The 21,145-nt window shown below is 40.7% G+C and overlaps 1 protein-coding gene across 2 annotated transcripts in view; it reads right to left on the bottom strand.

Annotated features, from left to right (window-relative positions):
* LOC124795108 (probable ATP-dependent RNA helicase Dbp73D) overlaps window positions 1-21,145 on the bottom strand; it is a 143,474-nt gene that overhangs the window by 109,325 nt on the left and 13,004 nt on the right. For both annotated transcript variants that reach the window (XM_047258958.1, XM_047258959.1), the window contains exon 2: window positions 15,567-16,005. In XM_047258958.1, coding sequence (XP_047114914.1) covers window positions 15,567-16,005 — 439 coding nt within the window. The remainder of the gene's footprint in view (window positions 1-15,566; window positions 16,006-21,145) is intronic.

Raw genomic sequence — 21,145 nt, 5'->3', positions numbered from 1 at the left:
TTTCTCATAACTATCACGGACAGAAAAAAAAAAACAACAAACAAGTTTGAATTCAGCACTCACTCATAGTACAACTAGGAACACAGTGTAACTTTCCAGAAATAGGGAAAGGGTTTTTGTCTGCAGAACGCTGATTTTAACAATCTTGGCACTTGAAAATTTATTCAGTGGTGATAACTTTTAACTCTTATATTTTGGAAAGCTCACTTCCATGAAGTTTGTTCAGCATTAATTACAAAGAACAAGTTTTACTCTAGAAGATCCTATAATTTTTTATGTGCGCCCAAGTTAATATGTATTTTCATGCAAAATTTCATAGCTGAAGAAATGCAGCTGTTAATTATTTGGCATATTGCTGTTTCATAATTGTAAAATACACTTTGATGGCAAGAGAAATCCTCTTGTTCCTTGCTGAACAAACACTCGAATTTTTAAGCAACATGGAAAAGTACACTTTTATACACTATACCTTAAATATTTGATAAGCTCGTCCAAGTCCTTTATAAGCATGGATTAGGTGCTGATCCTAAAGTTCTCTTCAATCATTAACCCATTACCGCACACTGTCTTTGGCTGGGGAGTCAGTTTTTCCATTACTATGACAATGTGTGCTACTTCAAACCAACAATGGTCACTGTTGTTATTTCTCTGTTACAGTTATTCAGTTCAAGACCATTAAGAAGAGTTGGGTGTTTTTGCAGAGCATGCTAGTTATTTCTATTTTTATTGGTGTACAGCGATTGTCATTTTCTGGCTGCTGCATAATGTAATACTGTAATAGTGTTTGGTACTAGTGAAGGCCAAAACACTTTACTGCATTTTGCGTTCAAGTGTGTGAAAACATGCTGCCCTCTTGCACTTCCGTGGTAAATGTTACATTTTCCAAACTTTTCAGATTTATTTATCATGGCTCGCCAAAATTTTAAAACTGTTGAAGAGGTAATAGAATACCTATCTTCTGAAGCAGTAGAAGCAGCAGATATGGAAACTCTACCTCCATAAGTAGATGAGAGGATCGATAACAAGATATTTAAGGTGACTCATTAGGAAATACCTATGTAAATGATATAAAATAATAGAGGGAAACATTCCACGTGGGAAAAATATATCTAAAAACAAAGATGACGTAACTTACCAAACGAAAGTGTTGGTATGTTGATAGAGACAGTAACAAACACAAACACAGACACAAAATTCAAGCTTTCGCAACCCACAGTTGCTTCATCAGAAAAGAGGGAAGGAGAGGGAAAGACATAAGGATGTGGGTTTTAAGGGAGAGGGTAAGGAGTCATTACAATCCCGGGAGCGGAAAGACTTACCTTAGGGGGAAAAAGGGACAGGTATACACTTGCACACACACACATATCCATCCGCACATAAACAGACACAAGCAGACATGTGTAAAGGCAAAGAGTTTGGGCAGAGATGTCAGTCGAGGCGGAAGTACAGAGGCAAAGGTGTTGTTGAATGACAGGTGAGGTATGAGCAGCGGCAACTTGAAACTAGCGGAGGTTGAGGCCTGGTGGGTAATGGGAAGAGAGGATATATTGAAGGGCAAGTTCTGATCTCCTGAGTTCTGATAGGTTGGTGTTAGTGGGAAGTATCCAGATAACCCGGACGGTGTAACACTGTGCCAAGATGTGCTGGCCATGCACCAAGGCATGTTTAGCCACAGGGTGATCCTCATTACCAACAAACACTGTCTGCCTGTGTCCGTTCATGCGAATGGACAGTTTGTTGCTGGTCATTCCCACATAGAAAGCTTCACAGTGTAGGCAGGTCAGTTGGTAAATCACGTGGGTGCTTTCACACGTGGCTCTGCCTTTGATCGTGTACACCTTCTGGGTTACGGGACTGGAGTAGGTGGTGGTGAGAGGTGCATGGGACAGGTTTTACACCGGGGGCGGTTACAAGGGTAGGAGCCAGAGGGTAGGGAAGGTGGTTTGGGGATTTTGTATTTGTTGGGTTCCTGATCTTCACTGGCTACCACAAATTATCCAGTGAAGAGAGATAATTGGTCTGAGGATGATCATCTTGGTGTTCAAATAGTGACAGATGCAATGAGTTGTAAGAGGTATCTTAACTGTAATCTGTATGATGTTTCAATAAGAATGAAAAGGCCAATAAAAACAAAATCTTTCAAAATGAAACCATTAGCAGAGAGAGGCTCTGGTTCAGAGTTATCAAAGATGGAGAGTCTTTCAAGAAAATGTAGCAACTGATGAGATGATTGAGAGATAATATGGACATCACTTTATATAGCAGTTTATCAGCCTTAAGCCCATGCACTTTGGATACAAACTATGGACCTTTTGTGGTACAGATGGTTACCGTAACAACTTCTTACTATACTGTGGGAACGATCAGATGGATGACAATGAGGATCTGCAACTGGATTCCAAAGTTTTTTGAAAATGTTGTCCATTATTGACAAACCGAACAGTCATAATGTATATTTTGCAATTACTTTACTAGTCGCAATCTGCTCATGAGATTCCGTGCATGTGGAACCATATGAGAAAACAGAACAAGGAAGTGCCCCTATCACTAGACAAAGTAATAGAAAAACAAGGGTTGTGATATTCTGAGATCAGATTTGATAACGAGAAGGAAATTTTGGTAACAAAATTGAATGCTAACGTGTGTTTCACTAGCAACTAACTCTGACACCCTGCTCCCTACTGTTGAAGTCCAACCTTGGAATTCACCATGAAAGAAAAGCTTAGTGTTCCACAACCACGTGCACTGAACACATACAAGAATTTCATTGGAGGCATCAGTCTTCATGATTGGCTAATAGACAAACATACAATTGCAGTTAATGGTAAAAAGTGGTACTGGTGCCTTTTTACAAGGATTGTAGACCACAAAACAGGCTGCCAGAATATACCCGAAGAAAGGTCTTGAAATGAGGTCAACTAAGGGAAGACCAACAAAACTCATCTCTCAGAACTCATGTACCAGACATACAATATGAGTAGGAACTGTGTGTCATCCAGAAGTGAGAAATGCACAGAAGATACCAATTTGAGAACTGTAAAGGAAAGCCTAGAACACATTGTGGGAAGTGTAATGTTACACTCTGTATGTAATGCTTTCCCAAATATCATATTAGGTGTTCACTAAATTTTGGTTCTGGAAAGGTTTTGGGTTAGAGCTTCTGTGAATTTGAGTTATTGTAAAATAAATAATAATTCTGGGATGTTATGAGTTTATTATTTCCTTATCCTTCGTCATTTTTCCAATATGCAGTGTAAGGATAAAACAACAGCCAAGCACTCAAGTGTTCTCAAATGAAGACGGCCCAAAATTTCACATTTAGGCCCTAAATGCACAAAATTTCACATTTAGGCCCTAAATGAACAAAATTTCCTCATATTTCCATAAATTGCATTTCCAGGATAGTTTTCCAAAAATTATGAATATATGTTAATAAAAACTAAACTGGAAGCTAATGGGTTAAATAGTGTTGGTTCATTGTGGCTTTTGTGCCTATCACTTTAAGGGAAATGATATCCCCATCACCAAAGGGCGAAACCGGCCACATGTGGGGCACTTTTTCAAGGTTCCTTGGCTTACTGCAATTTCCTTGAAGAGATTCTCAGGCTTCACAGGGGCCTGCTTAGCCAACATTACCACACTTCAAGTGGATTGCCTAATGAGTGTCAATCTGGAATTTAGTCTACGAAGTTACCACTTATCAATGTCACAACAGTAGAAATTTTGCATCAAACGTTTGAATGAAACATCTTAGAAAGATTAATGGTACCTCAGTGGGGATGAATCAGGAACTAGCTGCTTTTCTTTGAGAGCCAACAAGTAGCCCCCCTGAGAGGAGAGTAACACATACATAAAGGATTACAAAGATCCACAAAAATAAACAGAACATAATGTTCTTTGAATGAAATTTCACAAACGTTACCAATCTAGCCACCAGCTGTAAATGTAGAGAACATACAGGCCAAACTGGAAAGCTGAATCTTCCAATTTAGGTATTTCCTACTGAATTCAATGCTGTGGCAACATATGACATCAAGTCTCCAGATTGTTGTTTTTCTGGAATCCATTGCAAATCAATTGGAATGCACTCGCAATTTTCTCTTGTTCTAGTAACTGCTAGATACGGAAGAAAACTTTTCTGCTTGCCCCATTTTAGCTGATTCTATCAGAGTATTTTCAACAAATGTGAATTTGATTGTTGTAGAATTTTGGTGGAAAAATGTGAGTGAATTACACTGTATTAAAATTTTGGTTTCTTTAAAGCGCTGCAAGCTAACCTTCACAGCCTATCATTTGACAGTTGCTCAAAACCTGTCACATACAGACTTACCATGGCTGGCTGTAAAGAAATACAGTTCAGTCTTTAGATCTACATCATGGTGATGTAACACAAATATATATGACTTTTAAATTGTTTGTACAGGGCAGCAGATTCATCACTACAGTACAAAATTTTCTGTAATTACATCACCTTCAGTTTTGAGAAGTTCTCCAAACTGTCACAAAAATATTGAACAGCTGTTATGCTGTACCCACAATACACAAAATGTTTTATTATTATTATTATTATTATTTACAGCATTTGAGCATTTTCGGACACACAAATTACAATGAGATGTACAGTAGCTTGACTGCTTACCCTATGAAAACATCACACAGAAATATGAGCAACAATTGAGTAGCTTTCTGCAAAATTTTAAGATATTGTGCTTGATTTTTCAAAATGAAATGCTGAATTGTCAACTCAGAAATGGCTGTATTTCATTAGGAGGAAAACCACTTCAACGTGCAACTTCATTAGCTATCAAGTTCTGTGTATGGCGAACTTCATTTTATGTAACTCTTCAGCAGTAATTAAACAAGTGCTAAGTATTTGACACATGGCCAAATATGCATCTGAACGAAAGTGCTTGCTAATTTTTGCCAGTCTGTGGGCAGGCAAAATATGCCAGTCAATATTCTCAGTTTATTTGCTAGTCTGGTCAACTGGGCACTAAATGATGAAGGCAAAATATGCCAGTCCAATATTCTCAGTTTATTTGCTAGTCTGGTCAACTGGGCACTAAATGATGAAGACAAATGGTCACTTCATCACTGAGCTGACAATCTGTGTTGGGCTTAAAAGTCAATAGGTGTCAGCTGGAATTTTTAAGTTGCCAAAACTGAGTTATGTAGCTCTTCAGCTGTTGGCTCCATCCATACTGAAGTGCAGCACAAATTCATACTCACAAGAAGAACTTTATATTCAGAAATTCATGTTGTTGTTGTTGTTGTTGTTGTTGTTGTTGTGGTCTTCAGTCCTAAGACTGGTTTGATGCAGCTCTCCATGCTACTCTATCCTGTGCAAGATTTTTCATCTCCCAGTACCTACTGCAACCTACATCCTTCTGAATCTGCTTAGTGTATTCATCTCTTGGTCTCCCTCTACGATTTTTACCCTCCACGCTGCCCTCCAATACTAAATTGGTGATCCCTTGATGCCTCAGAACATGTCCTACCAACCGATCCCTTCTTCTGGTCAAGTTGTGCCACAAACTTCTCTTCTCCCCAATCCTATTCAATACTTCCTCATTAGTTATGTGATCTACCCATCTAATCTTCAGCATTCTTCTGTAGCACCACATTTCAAAAGCTTCTATTCTCTTCTTGTCCAAACTATTTATCGTCCATGTTTCACTTCCATACATGGCTACACTCCATACGAATACTTTCAGAAATGACTTCCTGACACTTAAATCAATACTGGATGTTAACAAATTTCTCTTCTTCAGAAACGCTTTCCTTGCCATTGCCAGCCTACATTTTATATCCTCTCTACTTCGACCATTATCAGTTATTTTGCTCCCCAAATAGCAAAACTCCTTTACTACTTTAAGTGCCTCATTTCCTAATCTAATTCCCTCAGCATCACCCGACTTAATTAGGCTACATTCCATTATCCTTGTTTTGCTTTTGTTGATGTTCACCTTATATCCTCCTTTCAAGACACTGTCCATTCCATTCAACTGCTCTTCCAAGTCCTTTGCTGTCTCGGACAGAATTACAATGTCATCGGCGAACCTCAAAGTTTTTATTTCTTCTCCATGAATTTTAATACCTACTCCGAATTTTTCTTTTGTTTCCTTTACTGCTTGCTCAATATACAGATTGAACAACATCGGGGAGAGGCTACAACCCTGTCTTACTCCCTTCCCAACCACTGCTTCCCTTTCATGTCCCTCGACTCTTATAACTGCCATCTGGTTTCTGTACAAATTGTAAATAGCCTTTCGCTCCCTGTATTTTACCCCTGCCACCTTTAGAATTTGAAAGAGAGTATTCCAGTCAACATTGTCAAAAGCTTTCTCTAAGTCTACAAATGCTAGAAACGTAGGTTTGCCTTTCCTTAATCTTTCTTCTAAGATAAGTCTTAAGGTCAGTATTGCCTCACGTGTTCCAGTGTTTCTACGGAATCCAAACTGATCTTCCCCGAGGTTGGCTTCTACTAGTTTTTCCATTCGTCTGTAAAGAATTCGTGTTAGTATTTTGCAGCTGTGACTTATTAAGCTGATAGTTCGGTAATTTTCACATCTGTCAACACCTGCTTTCTTTGGGATTGGAATTATTATATTCTTCTTGAAGTCTGAGGGTATTTCGCCTGTCTCATACATCTTCCTCACCAGATGGTAGAGTTTTGTCAGGACTGGCTCTCCCACGGCCGTCAGTAGTTCCAATGGAATATTGTCTACTCCGGGGGCTTTGTTTCGACTCAGGTCTTTCAGTGCTCTGTCAAACTCTTCACGCAGTATCATATCTCCCATTTCATCTTCATCTACATCCTCTTCCATTTCCATAATATTGTCCTCAAGTACATCGCCCTTGTATAGACCCTCTATATACTCCTTCCACCTTTCTGCTTTCCCTTCTTTGCTTAGAACTGGGTTTCCATCTGAGCTCTTGATATTCATACAAGTCGTTCTCTTATCTCCAAAGGTCTCTTTAATTTTCCTGTAGGCGGTATCTATCTTACCCCTAGTGAGATAGGCCTCTACATCCTTACATTTGTCCTCTAGCCATCCCTGCTTAGCCATTTTGCACTTCCTGTCGATCTCATTTTTGAGACGTTTGTATTCCTTTTTGCCTGTTTCACTTACTGCATTTTTATATTTTCTCCTTTCATCAATTAAATTCAATATTTCTTCTGTTACCCAAGGATTTCTACTAGCCCTCGTCTTTTTACCTACTTGATCCTCTGCTGCCTTCACTACTTCATCCCTCAAAGCTACCCATTCTTCTTCTACTGTATTTATTTCCCCCATTCCTGTCAATTGCTCCCTTATGCTCTCCCTGAATCTCTGTACCACCTCTGGTTCTTTCAGTTTATCCAGGTCCCATCTCCTTAAATTCCCACCTTTTTGCAGTTTCTTCAGTTTTAATCTACAGGTCATAACCAATAGATTGTGGTCAGAGTCCACATCTGCCCCTGGAAATGTCTTACAATTTAAAACCTGGTTCCTAAATCTCTGTCTTACCATTATATAATCTATCTGATACCTTTTAGTATCTCCAGGGTTCTTCCATGTATACAACCTTCTTTCATGATTCTTAAACCAAGTGTTAGTTATGATTATGTTGTGCTCTGTGCAAAATTCTACCAGGCGGCTTCCTCTTTCATTTCTGTCCCCCAATCCATATTCACCTACTATGTTTCCTTCTCTCCCTTTTCCTACACTCGAATTCCAGTCACCCATGACTATTAAATTTTCGTCTCCCTTCACAATCTGAATAATTTCTTTTATTTCATCATACATTTCTTCAATGTCTTCGTCATCTGCAGAGCTAGTTGGCATATAAACTTGTACTACTGTAGTAGGTGTGGGCTTCGTATCTATCTTGGCCACAATAATGCGTTCACTATGCTGTTTGTAGTAGCTTACCCGCATTCCTATTTTCCTATTCATTATTAAACCTACTCCTGCATTACCCCTATTTGATTTTGTGTTTATAACCCTGTAGTCACCTGACCAGAAGTCTTGTTCCTCCTGCCACCGAACTTCACTAATTCCCACAATATCTAACTTCAACCTATCCATTTCCCTTTTTAAATTTTCTAACCTACCTGCCCGATTAAGGGATCTGACATTCCACGCTCCGATCCGTAGAACGCCAGTTTTCTTTCTCCTGATAACGACATCCTCTTGAGTAGTCCCCGCCCGGAGATCCGAATGGGGGACTATTTTACCTCCGGAATATTTTACCCAAGAGGACGCCATCATCATGTAATCATACAGTAAAGCTGCATGCCCTCGGGAAAAATTACGGCTGTAGTTTCCCCTTGCTTTCAGCCGTTCGCAGTACCGGCACGGCAAGGCCGTTTCGGTTATTGTTACAAGGCCAGATCAGTCAATCATCCAGACTGTTGCCCTTGCAACTACTGAAAAGGCTGCTGCCCCTCTTCAGGAACCACACGTTTGTCTGGCCTCTCAACAGATACCCCTCCGTTGTGGTTGCACCTACGGTACGGCTATCTGTATCGCTGAGGCACGCAAGCCTCCCCACCAACGGCAAGGTCCATGGTTCATGGGGGGGGCAGAAATTCATAACCATGCAATATAGTAATTTATTTTGTATTTTATTTAGATGAGATGGCTAAAAGTTTGTTCCATACAAGGCTAATGAAGCTGCTGATTTCTTGTATCTCTGAATAAATAAGACACTACTGTAGGCTTCTCTTGCACAGCCACTATTCAGATAATGATATGACTTCAACTTCAGTGAAAAAACAATTAAAGGTTTTGGCCACTGGCCTTCATCATCAACAACAACAACAACACACACACACACACACACACACACACACACACACACACGACTGCAGTCTCAGGCAACTGAAATCACATTGCGAGCAGCAGCACCAGTGCATGATGGGAGTGGAGACTGGGTGGGGTAGGGAGGCGGCTGGGGTGGGGTGGGGGGGGGGGGGAGGGGGTGAAGGGATAGAATGGTGGGAATTGTGGACAATTAAGTGCTGCATGTTAGACAGAGGACAGAGGAGAGGTGGGGAGGGGGGAGGGAAGTAGCAGAAATGAAAGACATAAGAAGACTGGGTGGTTATGGTGGAATGAGGCTGTATAGTGCTGAAATAGGGACAGGGACTGGATGGGTGAGAACAGTGACTAATGAAGATTGAGCCCAGGAGGGTTACAGAAACGTAGAATGTATTGCAGGGAAAGTTCCCACCCGTGCAATTCAGAAAAGCTGGTGTTGGTGGGAAGATTCCACATGGCACACACTGTGAAGCAGTCATTGAAATGAAGGATATCACATTTGGCAGCGTGTTAAGCAAGAGGGTGGTCCACTTGTTTCTTGGTCACAATTTGTCGATGGCCATTCATGTGGACAGACAGCTTGTTGGTTGTCATGCCCACATAGAATGCAGCACAGTGGTTGCAGATTAGCTTGTAGATCACATGACTGGTTTCACAGGTATTCCTGTCGTTGATGGGCTAGGTGATGTTAGTGACTGGACTGGAGTAGGTGGTGGTGGGAGGATGTATGGGACAGGTCTTGCATCTTGGTCTACAGGTGTATCAGCCTTGAGGTAAGGGATTGGGAGCAAGGGTTGGGTAAGGATGGACAACGAAATGCTGGCGGAGAATGTAATTCAGCTGCTCCAGTCCTGGGTAGTACTGAATTACAAGGGGAATGCTCCTCTGCGGCCGGATGGTGGGACATTGGGAGGTGGTGGGAGACTGGAAAGATAAGGCATGGGAGATTTTGTTTTGTACAAGGTTGGGAGGATAATTACGGTCAGTTAAGGCTTCAGTGAGACCCATGGTATATTTCGAGAGGGACTACTCATCATTGAACATGCGATGATCATGGGTGGCTAGGCTGTACAGAAGGGACTTCTTGGAATGGAATGGTTGGCGGCTGTCTATGTGGAGGTATTGCTGGTGGTTAGTACGTTTGACAAGGACAGAGGTACTGATGTAGCCATCTTTGAGGTGGAGTCAACATCTAGGAATGTGGCTTGTTGTGTTGAGTAGGATCAGGCGAAGCAAATGGGGGAGAAGTTGTTGAGGTTCTGGAGGAGTCTTTCTGCTGTGGCTATCTTTGACCCAGCATCTCCGCTGTATGGTGAGTGGCACTTTCCTTCTCATAATAATGTTAACATTCCATCCTGGATTTTCCATTGTTTAAAGTTAATTTATAACATGCAGAAGGAGTCATTGCTAGCAGTTTCAATAACATGTACTAACAAAAATTTATAACTAGTGCTAATCTACTCATACTACTAATTATGGTAATTACTCTAAATATTTATGTTATGAGAAAAACAACTGCTTTGAAAAATGCCACTGTTCCTCCTCCTGTACTTTTCAGCTGCTGTTTTTATCCAATACTTCAAATTAAGCATTTATGTAAAGTGTCTGATACAAATATCAGAGTTAGGCAAAAAAGAGGATGTTGTTGTCACAAGAAACAAAACTGGCAGTGTATGGGTCATTGTGTGAAATATTTGATCCCTTAATCAGCTGAATAGGTTAGAGAATTTAAAAAGTGAGTAGCAATCTATTCTATTCGTAATTATAGATAGTCCAACCTGGAATTTCCGCTCTTTGATTTTGCCTAACAGCTCCTTTCCATCCTACAACCATGTAATGTTTTCCTTTGTTACTACTCTCTAAAGCATTGTTCTACTCACTGTCAATTTTTTTCCCTTCTTTTCTATTTTTTTCACAGCCTTCCAAACCACACATCGTCTGACATCTGAGTTGCATTGCATCATTGGTCTCGTGTGTGCGCAACACACCACTGTGTGACTGACTGGATTACTGGTGCAGCTTCTCGTGCCCCAAATTCTTCACAGCAATAATTATAATTATAAATGTTTTAGTTGGACCACTTTTTTCACTTTGTGATAGATAGCACCGTAATAGACACAAACATATGGCTTACAATTTTAGACGAACAGTTGGTAACAGATAGGTTTTTTTAAATTAAAATACAGAACGTAGGTACGTCTGAACATTTTATTTCGGTTGTTCCAATGTGATACATGTACTTTTGTGAACTTATCATTTCTGAGAATGCATGCTGTTAAAGCGTGATTACCTGTAAATACCACATTAATGCAATAAATGCTCAAAATGATGTCTGTCAACCTCAATGCATTTGGCAATATGTGTAGCGACATTCCTCTCCAAAGCGAGTAGTTCGCCTTCCGTAATGTTCGCACATGCACTGACAATGCGCTGACACATGTTGTCAGTGGATCACGATAGCAAACATCCTTCAACTGTCCCCACAGACAGAAATCCGGGGACATCAGATCCGGTGAACGCATGGGCCATTGTATGGTGCTTTGACGACCAATCCACCTGTCAAGAAACATGCTATTCAATACAGCTTCAACTGCACGCGAGCTATGTGCCGGACATCCATCATGTTGGAAGTACAGTGCCATTCTGTCATGCAGCAAAACATCTTGCAGTAACATCGGTAGAACATTACGTAAGAAATCAGCATACATTGAACCATTTAGATTGCCATCGATAAAATGGGGGCCAATTATCCTTCCTCCCATAATGCCGCACCATACATTAACCTGCCAAGGTCACTGATGTTCCATTTGTCGCAGCCGTCGTGGATTTTCTGTTGCCCAATAGTGCATATTAAGCCGGTTTACATTATCGCTTCGTCGCTAAATAGAACACGTACAAAAAATCTGTCATCATCCCATAATTTCTCTTGTGCCCAGTGGCAGAACTGTACATGACGTTCAAAGTCGTCGCAATGCAATTCCTGGCGCATAGAAATATGGTACGGGTGCAATCAATGTTGATGTAGCATTCTCAACACTGACGTTTTTGAGATTCCCCATTCTCGCGCAATTTGTCTGCTACCGATGTGCAGATTAGCAGCGACAGCAGCTAAAACACCTACTTGGGCATCATCATTTGTTGCAGGTCGTGGTCGACGTTTCACATGTGGCTGAACACTTCCTGTTTCCTTAACTAACGTAACTATTCTGCAAACGGTCCGGACACTTGGATGATGTCATCCAGGATACCGAGCAGCATACATAGCACACACCCGTTGGGCATTTTATCACAATAGCCATACATCAACACGATATCGACCTTTTCCGCAGTTGGTAAACGGTCCATTTTAACACAGGTAATGTATCACGAAGCAAATACCGTCCGCACTGGCGGAATGTTACGTGATACCACGAACTTATACGTTTGTGACTATTAAAGCGCCATCTATCACAAAGCAAAAATGTGGTCCAACTAAAACATTCATATTTCTTTACGTACTACACAAAATGCAATAAAAAATTGGGGTTCCTATTAAAAAAACACAGTTGATATCCATTTGACCTATGGCAGCACCATCTAGCGGGCCAACCATAGCGCCATCTGGTTTCCCCCCTTCAAGCTAGACGAGTTTCGTTCTTTGTAGTTTTTTTGTTTGATGCTTATTTTGTGAGATATTTGGCCCGGTCAATACCGAAGGACCACCCTGTGTAGAAGTAATCCGATAAATGAAATTTACATTACCTACACAGTCAAGAAGACTAAGTTTTGCGGCGTCAGAAGAAAAAGCACCTAACATGGAGTTGTGCAGATCTCTACTACAAGGAAGTAAGTTCTGCTTAATACAGACTCAATGGGGAGAAACTCCAAAAACTAAAATTTGGGCATTAACTGAAAATAATTGGTGGGTTTAATGTGGACAGAGGTGCGGCTGGAGCCATCAGAGAGCTGGAGGTCAACATCTAGGTGGCATGCTGGGTTGAGGAGGACGATGTGAAGCAGATGGAAGATAAGATGTTGAGGTCGTGAAGGAATGAAGATAGGATGTCTTGGCCCTGGGTTGAGATCATGAAGATCTCATCAATGAAGTTGAACTAGACTAGGGGTTTGGTGTTTTGTGAGGCTAGAAGGTCTCCTCTAGATAGCACATAAAAAGGTTGGCATACGAGGGTGCAATGTGGGTGCCCATGGCTGTGCCGTGGATTTGTTTACACACTTTCCCTTCAAGTAGTAGTTGTGGGTTACAATCAAGTTAGTAAGGTGTAAGACGAATGAGGTAGTGGATTTCGAATCTGAAGGACATTGGGAGAGGTAGTGTTCAATAGAATGAGGGATGTTGGTGTATAGAGAGGTGGTGTCAATAGTCACGAATAGGAAACCAGGAGGTAAAAGGGTGGACAATGTGGAGAGTCAGTGAAGGTGTCTTTGAGGTGGGAGGCTAGATTATGGGCAATTGGTTAGAGGTGTTCATCAATGAGTGCAGAAATTCTTTCAGTGGAGAAACAATAACCAGCCACAAAGGGGAATCCTGGATTGTTGGGTTTGTGGATTTTGGGGAGCACGTAGAAGGTGGGAATGCGGGATGTCATAGGGGTGAGGATTGAAATAGATTCAGGGGAGACGTGCTGGGAAAGGCCTAAGGCTTTAAAGCAGGGGCTGGAGTTTGTGTTGGACTTCCGGGATGGGATAACTCTGGCAAAGTTTATAGGTGGAGGAGTCAGACAACTGACAGAGGCCTTCTGCCAGGTAGTCACTGCGATTCATAACAACAGTGGTGGAACCTTTGCCTGCAAGTAGTATGAATAGGTGAGGATTTGTTTTGAAATTGTGTATGGTTGTTCTTTCTTCTGCTGAAAGATTGGTGTGGTGGGAGAGGGATGGATGGTTGAGGCTAAGTTGGAGGTAAGGAATTCCTGGAAGATGACCAGCAGGTGGGAGAGGGGGGGGGGGGGGGGGGGATCACAGTTGGATGGTCGTGTGAACTGGAAAAGGCAGGATTCAATTTTGGCATTAGAGAGGTTTTGGTTAGAGGGACTGACAGCAAAAAAGTGCTTCCATGGTAGGGATTGGGAGAAGGAGAATACGTTTTTGACAAGTCCAGCATGGTTAAAGTTGAGTGTAGGGCTAAAAGTGAGGCCTTTGGATAGAAATTAAACTTCTGTGGTGCTGAGGGTTTTGGTGGAAAGGTTAACAGCAGTGTTACGGGAATGCTTTGGCTCTGGATTTGGTGGAGGGTTGGTAGGAAGTTTTGGGGGATGTGGCAAGTTGAAAAAATCAGCTAGGCAGGGATTAGCTGCTATGAGGGGTGGATGAGGAGGAACACTGTGTGTATGATACAGGTTTGATAGTGGTTCCCTGAGGTGGCAGTAGAATATCAGCAAGTTGGATAATTTATGGAGATGGTCTCTGGAACACCCATCCAGGTGCTGGAGAGCAAGGGATTTAATTTCGGAGATGTGATGTATGGAGTAAGGATTGCAGAGCAGCAGTACACTGCGGAGGAAGCAGGGGTGGTTCTGGAATGCCTGTGCCCTGGAGATATGTTTTAACAGTCAGTCAGTTTAATAAGACATGGTTGCAAAATACTTACAAAAATTATTCACAGAAGAATGGAAAAACTGGCAAAGGCTGACCTGAGTGAAGACCAGTTTGGTTTCTGGAGAAATGCAGCTATATAACAGGCAATAACTGACCTTATGACATATCCTAAATGCTAGGTTGAAGAAAGGCAAACCTGCATTTGTAGATTTAGAGAAAGCAAATGACAATTTTGACTGAACTATACTATTTGAATTTTGACTGTGGCTGGGATACAACATGGGGAGCAGAAAGTTATCTAAAAAAGCGGCTCTAAGTGTTGAAGGACACAAAAGGGAAGCAGCAGTTGAGAAAGAAGTGAGGCAGGGTTGCTTTATGACAAAATTAACTGCTTACTGCAAATATCTGTTCAACGTAAGTTACGATGTACTGCTGAATGTGTCTAACTCACAACACTATTAAAGGACAAACTTCTTAAATTGGAGCAACTACAGATCTGTGACTGTATGTTCACTGAAAGCATTACAACTGGCTATCCCCAAGCAATTTTGTAATCTTGAAATGGGAAACTTTCACTTTACCTTACAATTTTATATTTAGCTGCATTCAACAGTGGCTTAGTAGTAAGGATACAGGAGGAACAGCTTTTACCGCCCTGTTGACACTAATGTTACTGGAGGTGGACCACATGTTCAGATTTCAGGATGGAGAAGGAAATATGATGTGCCACTTTTGAAGAAACCAACGCATAATTTACTTATATTGATTTATGGAAACTGTAACAATACTAAACCTGGATGGTTGGATACGGGATTTGAGTCCCATTCCTTATGAACAGAGTCCAGTATTTTACCTGTGTACCACCCTTCTCAGGACTTTAATAACATCTAAACTGTGTTGTCCACTACATCTAATAAATACAACCACATGTAACAGCTTCATGTTAGAGCAAGACAATAGTCGGCAGCTCAAAATCACAATCATCATCCATTAGCCAGCACATGTGATTATTCCACTTATGACATTACTGACAAGGTGAAATACCTGGCATAATTTCCAAACCAATGTTTTACTCACTGCCATGGAAACAAAAAGAAATTTAGTAAGTCTTGTTCTACAAGTTAGAAGTAATGCACCACTGAAACTATGTAATGCATATATTAACATGAATTCGGGCAAGCTAGTAACTCTTATCAGACATGTGGCTTTACTTTCCAAAATTACCTTTTGTTTCTTTGCAAAGCTATCAGATCCAAGAACAGTGAATTCACTTTCAGGTAAATTCTCTTCATTATCCACTTCATTTGAATCTTTTATTTCATTTTCAGACTGATATGACTCATCAACCTTTATAAGATCAGTCTGTGCATCATTAGAGATGACATCTCCAGTCTCTGTAATTCTCATGTTTTTAACATCCTCCCTATCTGCTTCATTTGCATCTGACAACTTCCGCTTCTTTTTCTTTTTCTTGCTGACACTTTCGCTTTCATTTCCTCCTTGTGGCATTGTAGAGCTCTCAGTGATATACCCAGTTTCATTCTGCAATGCATTGAGTGTGGTTTTTTTCTGTTTCCGCCTCTCTTCAATTTTTTGAAGTAACTTCTGTAAATTCTCCTTCTCTTTTGTACATTGATCTCCACTGCTATCCACAGCCAGGTACCTACAACAAAGAAAATGATTGGATTACAAAAGTAATATTTTGAGACTGATAGCAGATTACACACAATGTACTTTTCTTAATTTGCACAACTCCATAACAGAGAGATATAAAATATGCCAACAATTACTGTCTTCTCCGAATATTACATATAAGACAAATCATTGCAAATATTACATGTTAATGAAAATAAGACAAACTGATCACAAAAGGTTAATGTTGAAACACATCTAGCGCCCTCTTTTGAATTTACCTTTTTTTCTTTTCCTCTTCTACTTTAAACCATTTTAATGGAACAGTTACTTGTGCATTATAAATGCAATGGCCTGGGGCTGACAAGTCTATGACGGGTGGCAGATAAGCTATCTTTTGGGCCTGTCAGGATGACAAAACTGTCATGGATCAGACGAGTTGGCGGTGAATACGGGATCTGTCAGAAGTGAAGGGAGCTGCCACAATATAAGACTGTACTCGGGGAAACTCTCTACTGTTCCAAGAGCTGGAGCAGACCTGGTGACACGGCCCAATGTTGGTTCTCGGTGTCCGCATCCTGTGAGCACTGTGAGGCGTAAGACCCCGGCTCAAGTGAAGCGACGCTGCACTGCAACAGGGCGGTTGGGTGGTGCCAAGATGACAGCTGGCAGTTGACGTTCCCATGGCTCGGCTGGTGCTGGCCGGCCAGATCGATTCGTAGTGTTTGGCAGCAGTGTGCAGGCGGGTCGACACTGTTCTCCAGACTCTGGACCTCAGCGTATGACTGGTGGGCTGAGGATAACGATAGCCGGGATGCCGGGTAGGGGGGACTGGCAACATAGCGGGCTCAAACGTGATCGGTGGTCTGATCAGTAACTATTAATAACGCCCCAGTGACTCGTTTCTCTGGCCGTCTGCGATGCTGTGTCGACAAGTCATTAAGAGTATCTCACCACAAAGTGACATAATGTGAGGGGCATTTTGCGAGGCGGCCGTGTCACATGTCGCATGCCTTCAGGATGCTGATTGGAATGCTGTGTCCTGTCTATACCGTAATAAAAATGTCGTACACTGTAGTGCTTTGAGAATTTCCGCGTAAATTCTAGAATCACTCAGCCTTCTACCGCCTTGAACACACGATATTTTAAATATAAGTGTGAGAGAGCCTATCTACTGCGAGTTGCGTGTCTGTGTGTGCAGGTTCAAAGTGCATAGTAAGTAGACTGTAGACATGGAGGTCAAACGGCACTGACAAGCGTATGCTGGTCGCACCATGGAAGCCGTAGTGAAAGAACAAGGAGTGTTTATGTACCAAGTGTTTATGTATTCTGTGCTGTTGTATAACGTTGACTATTGTAGTGCAAAAAAAAGAGAACAGTTGAAATATTGTTAATTATTGTTCGTTTTGGACATGGAGAGGATAAGACAGGTGTTCAGATTCAGAATAAGAATGGACTTGGGTTCTAAGCCAACCTTTTCTTATGTGTAAATGAACTCTGTTTTTAACCTTTGGACAAGCAAAGAGACTTACTTGATAGTGTTTGTTTATGCGGAAAATGAGTTTTGAGAAAGATTGATGTTCAAATATACGTCATGAAGTTAAGCAAAAGAAACTGCGCATGTCTGCTTATTCTTATAAGTAGAAAGAGTCTTGAGAAATTCCTTTTCCTAGCAGATATACTTCAGAGAAGAAGAGAAAAGGAGGTTGCAGCAGCAAGGTAACCAGCAAGGAAAGTCGGCTGACCATCTCAAGTAAGTCTATCGTTAAAGAAGTGAGATTTTGCACACGTACTTCGCCACTTTAAATCGTCCAAAGCGTTAGAACGTGGCAACCTGTGTGAAACGACATGAAAATAGGAATTTTGAGACAAATACGAGAGAAGATGATATTAGATGTTGCCATAGCAACCGAGCATAACAAGACAAAACAACCAGTTCACGGAACTGGATTCTGCCTAAAAATTCAAATGCTGAAAATTAGTAATTATTACAATGTTATTATTACAACGTTAAATGAACAGAGAGAAGATCTCGATGTATTAGACTAAGAACAATTCGACTGAGAAGATCTGGTGTAGAGAGTATAACAGCTCTCACACATGGTGGGTAAGCAGACACAGAAACCAACATCAGATGCCGCCAGCACCATTTGCTGTCGACCGGTGCTGACATGCTTCCACATCCACTCACCAGTGGCTACATAAAAAACAACAACCGACGCCACCAGCATAAGTTGCTGTTCGCCGGTGCTGGTTACACATCCACTTACCGACGCAGCCTAAACTCTATGTCAGGTGAGCGTAAAACAGAACTTTATTGTTTTAGTAAGAACTGTTCAGTGAACAATACTACTGTAGTTACGAGAGTAATCCCAAAAGTAAGGTCTCCTATTTATTTATAAGTACATAGACCTGTTTATTTCTACAATGGTTTACACCAGTTTACAACTTGAACATTTAGCTATTTTTTGACATAATCACCATTTCTGTCGATGCATTTTTGTAGACACTGTGGCAGTTTTTGTACGCCCATGTCATACCAGTTCGCCGTCATGCTGTTCAGAAAGTTATGAGCCTCTTCTCTCACCTCGTCATCGGAGCTGCATCGCTTTCCGGCCAAATGTTCTTTTATCTTAGGGAACAGATGATAGTCACTGGGCACTAACTCAGGTCTACAGGGTGGGTGGGTGGGTGATTATGTTCCACTGAAACTGTTGCAGGAGAGCAATGGTTTGCCGAGCGACATGTGGGTGAGCGTTGTCATGGAGAATGTGTACGCTCTTGTTGCTCAACATTCCTCTTCTCCGGCTCTGAATTGCCCATTTGAGTTTTTTCAGTCTCACAGTACCTGTCAGCGTTAATTGTGGCCCCAGCGATTCAGCTCCAACGACAAGGTGAAAGAAGAGGTTCATAAATTTCTAAACAGCACGGCGGCGAGCTGGTATGACGTGGGCACACAAAAACTGCAACAGCGTCTACAAAAATGTATCGACAGAAATTGTGATTATGTCAAAAAATAACTAAATGTTCAAGCTGTAAACTGATGTACACCACTGTAGAAATAAACAGGTCTATGTACTTATAAAAAAATAAGAGATCTTACTTTTGGGATTACCCTCGTATTATAATCAGAGTTGAATTTTTTTAAATGATTACTAGGTCTAAAGCTGATAAGAATATGGATAACTTAGGACAAATGGAAAAAACTCAAGAATCAGCTATGGTTGTCAAAGTTAGTAAATAGATGCCAGATTGGTCTGAATTAGTAAATTTAATTAAAGCCTAGAGGGCAGATTCAGCCGCTTTAAGAAAGGAACTAAATGAAGCTTCTAATGCTCAGAATGAAACTCTAAAGAAAGAACTTGGCTCAGTAAATTCTCAATTAAATTTGCTAAATGCCAAAGTAGAATCGAAAAGCAAAGAATTTGGTAGTTTATGCGAAAGTATGGGGGCTTTAAAGACTGAATTTGACAATTTAAACAATAAGGCAGAGGATTTGAAATTAGAATTAACGACTGAAGTAACTAACTCTTTAAACCTCCATGTAAATCGACTTTTCACTGACTTTAGTCAGAAACAGAATGATCAAATCCAGGGGTTGACAAAGAAATTAGAATTTGATATTGAGGAAAAAGGTAATATGATCGAATCTGAAATGAGTGGAAAGTTAGGATCATTTGAAAATGCATGCAATGTTAAGTTTGATGCTGTAAAGCAGGGGTTGCACACTGTAAAAGAGTGCATCGATAAGCAAGATAAGTTAATGACAATAATCCAATCGCAAATTACATGAGATAATGTAGAAAGAAACTTCAAAGATAAACTAACGAACTCAGACATTATAAATGTAAGTAGTTTGCAGGAACAGGCGGAGGAAATGATAGATTGAAAAGTTGCAGCGAGAGTAACCTCTGGGAATGTATCGCCTACTGTTTCTTCCGAACTTTGAGATACCTGAAAGGTTATAGATGACTTGTGGAAAAACGGACAACTTCACTGAATGTTGTTTTAACTAGTCAAGTAGTTACCGATTTGCAATGGGGAGTGAATTCGGGATTATTGAGACAATTCCCTAAGCTTAAACCGGACAGGGATGTACATCCAACTCACTTTTTGAAAAGATTCAATCAGGCTTTGCCAAAGAACTACGAAGATTCTAAGAAAATTGAACTTGCTGGGGAATAACTTTCAGGGAAAGCCTCAGAATGGGGTACTGTAAATATTGAGAACTTTTCTTCTTGGGAAAACTTCCAGAAGAAATTTAAAGAAAAATACTGGATGGCTAGTGCACAAGAAAAGTTAATATCAGATTTGTGGGACCCAAAATATTACAATAATATGTGGGGTTCTGTGAGAAAATATTTCGACTGGCATTTAAACAAGGGCAAAGTATTTAGATAAACCGATGGAGGAAGAGACATTGTTTAGAATTTTAATTACACATTTACCCATCTATGAAATGAAAGACATCTTGTGTAGGGGCTGGAAAACGGTTGAAGAATTGTTATCTTTTGTTGAAGCTCTAGATGCAATAAATCAAGACCATAATGAAACTCTACATCAAGGGGAAAATCTGAACTACAAAAGGAATAGTGGTAATAATTTCAAAAAGCATAAAGTCAACCTAGCTAGAGTACACCAGTGCAATAGAAAAAATGGTGATGACAATTGTCAAAAGAAACATCCACCTTCGAATTTAAGTCCAGTAACTTCGCAGGAATTTGTACTGAGTAATAGTAGAACACAAAGTGGTAACATAGTATCTTGATTCGATAACCAACCTGTGATTACTGATAATGAGGAAAACGTGATGCGATCTGGATCCAGGGCCGGGGCCCAGGTCGTAGAGATACACTAGGAGGCCTAGTTCATAGTAAGTATGTTAATTTCACACACAAAATACCTACTAAAGAATGGTTACTGCTGGAAGACCAAAGCCTAGTTATCAACAATCCACAATCTATAATAGCAGGGACCGTGGAGACTTCTGAAGTTAACATATTTATAGACTCATGGAGCGAAGTGTCACTCATATCTAGCGCATCCTTTAACTTACTACAGACTAAAAAACACTTACCGCTGTTACCAGTAACTGGAGTTTACATAGTTGGTATAACAGGAACGAAAAGTAAAATTGTGAAACACGAAACTCAAGTGAAGTGTAGCGTTGG

Source organism: Schistocerca piceifrons, chromosome 4 (assembly GCF_021461385.2).
Source record: "Schistocerca piceifrons isolate TAMUIC-IGC-003096 chromosome 4, iqSchPice1.1, whole genome shotgun sequence".
Taxonomy (NCBI): Eukaryota; Metazoa; Arthropoda; class Insecta; order Orthoptera; family Acrididae; genus Schistocerca; species Schistocerca piceifrons.
This window is presented reverse-complemented; position numbering and strand designations above follow the sequence as displayed.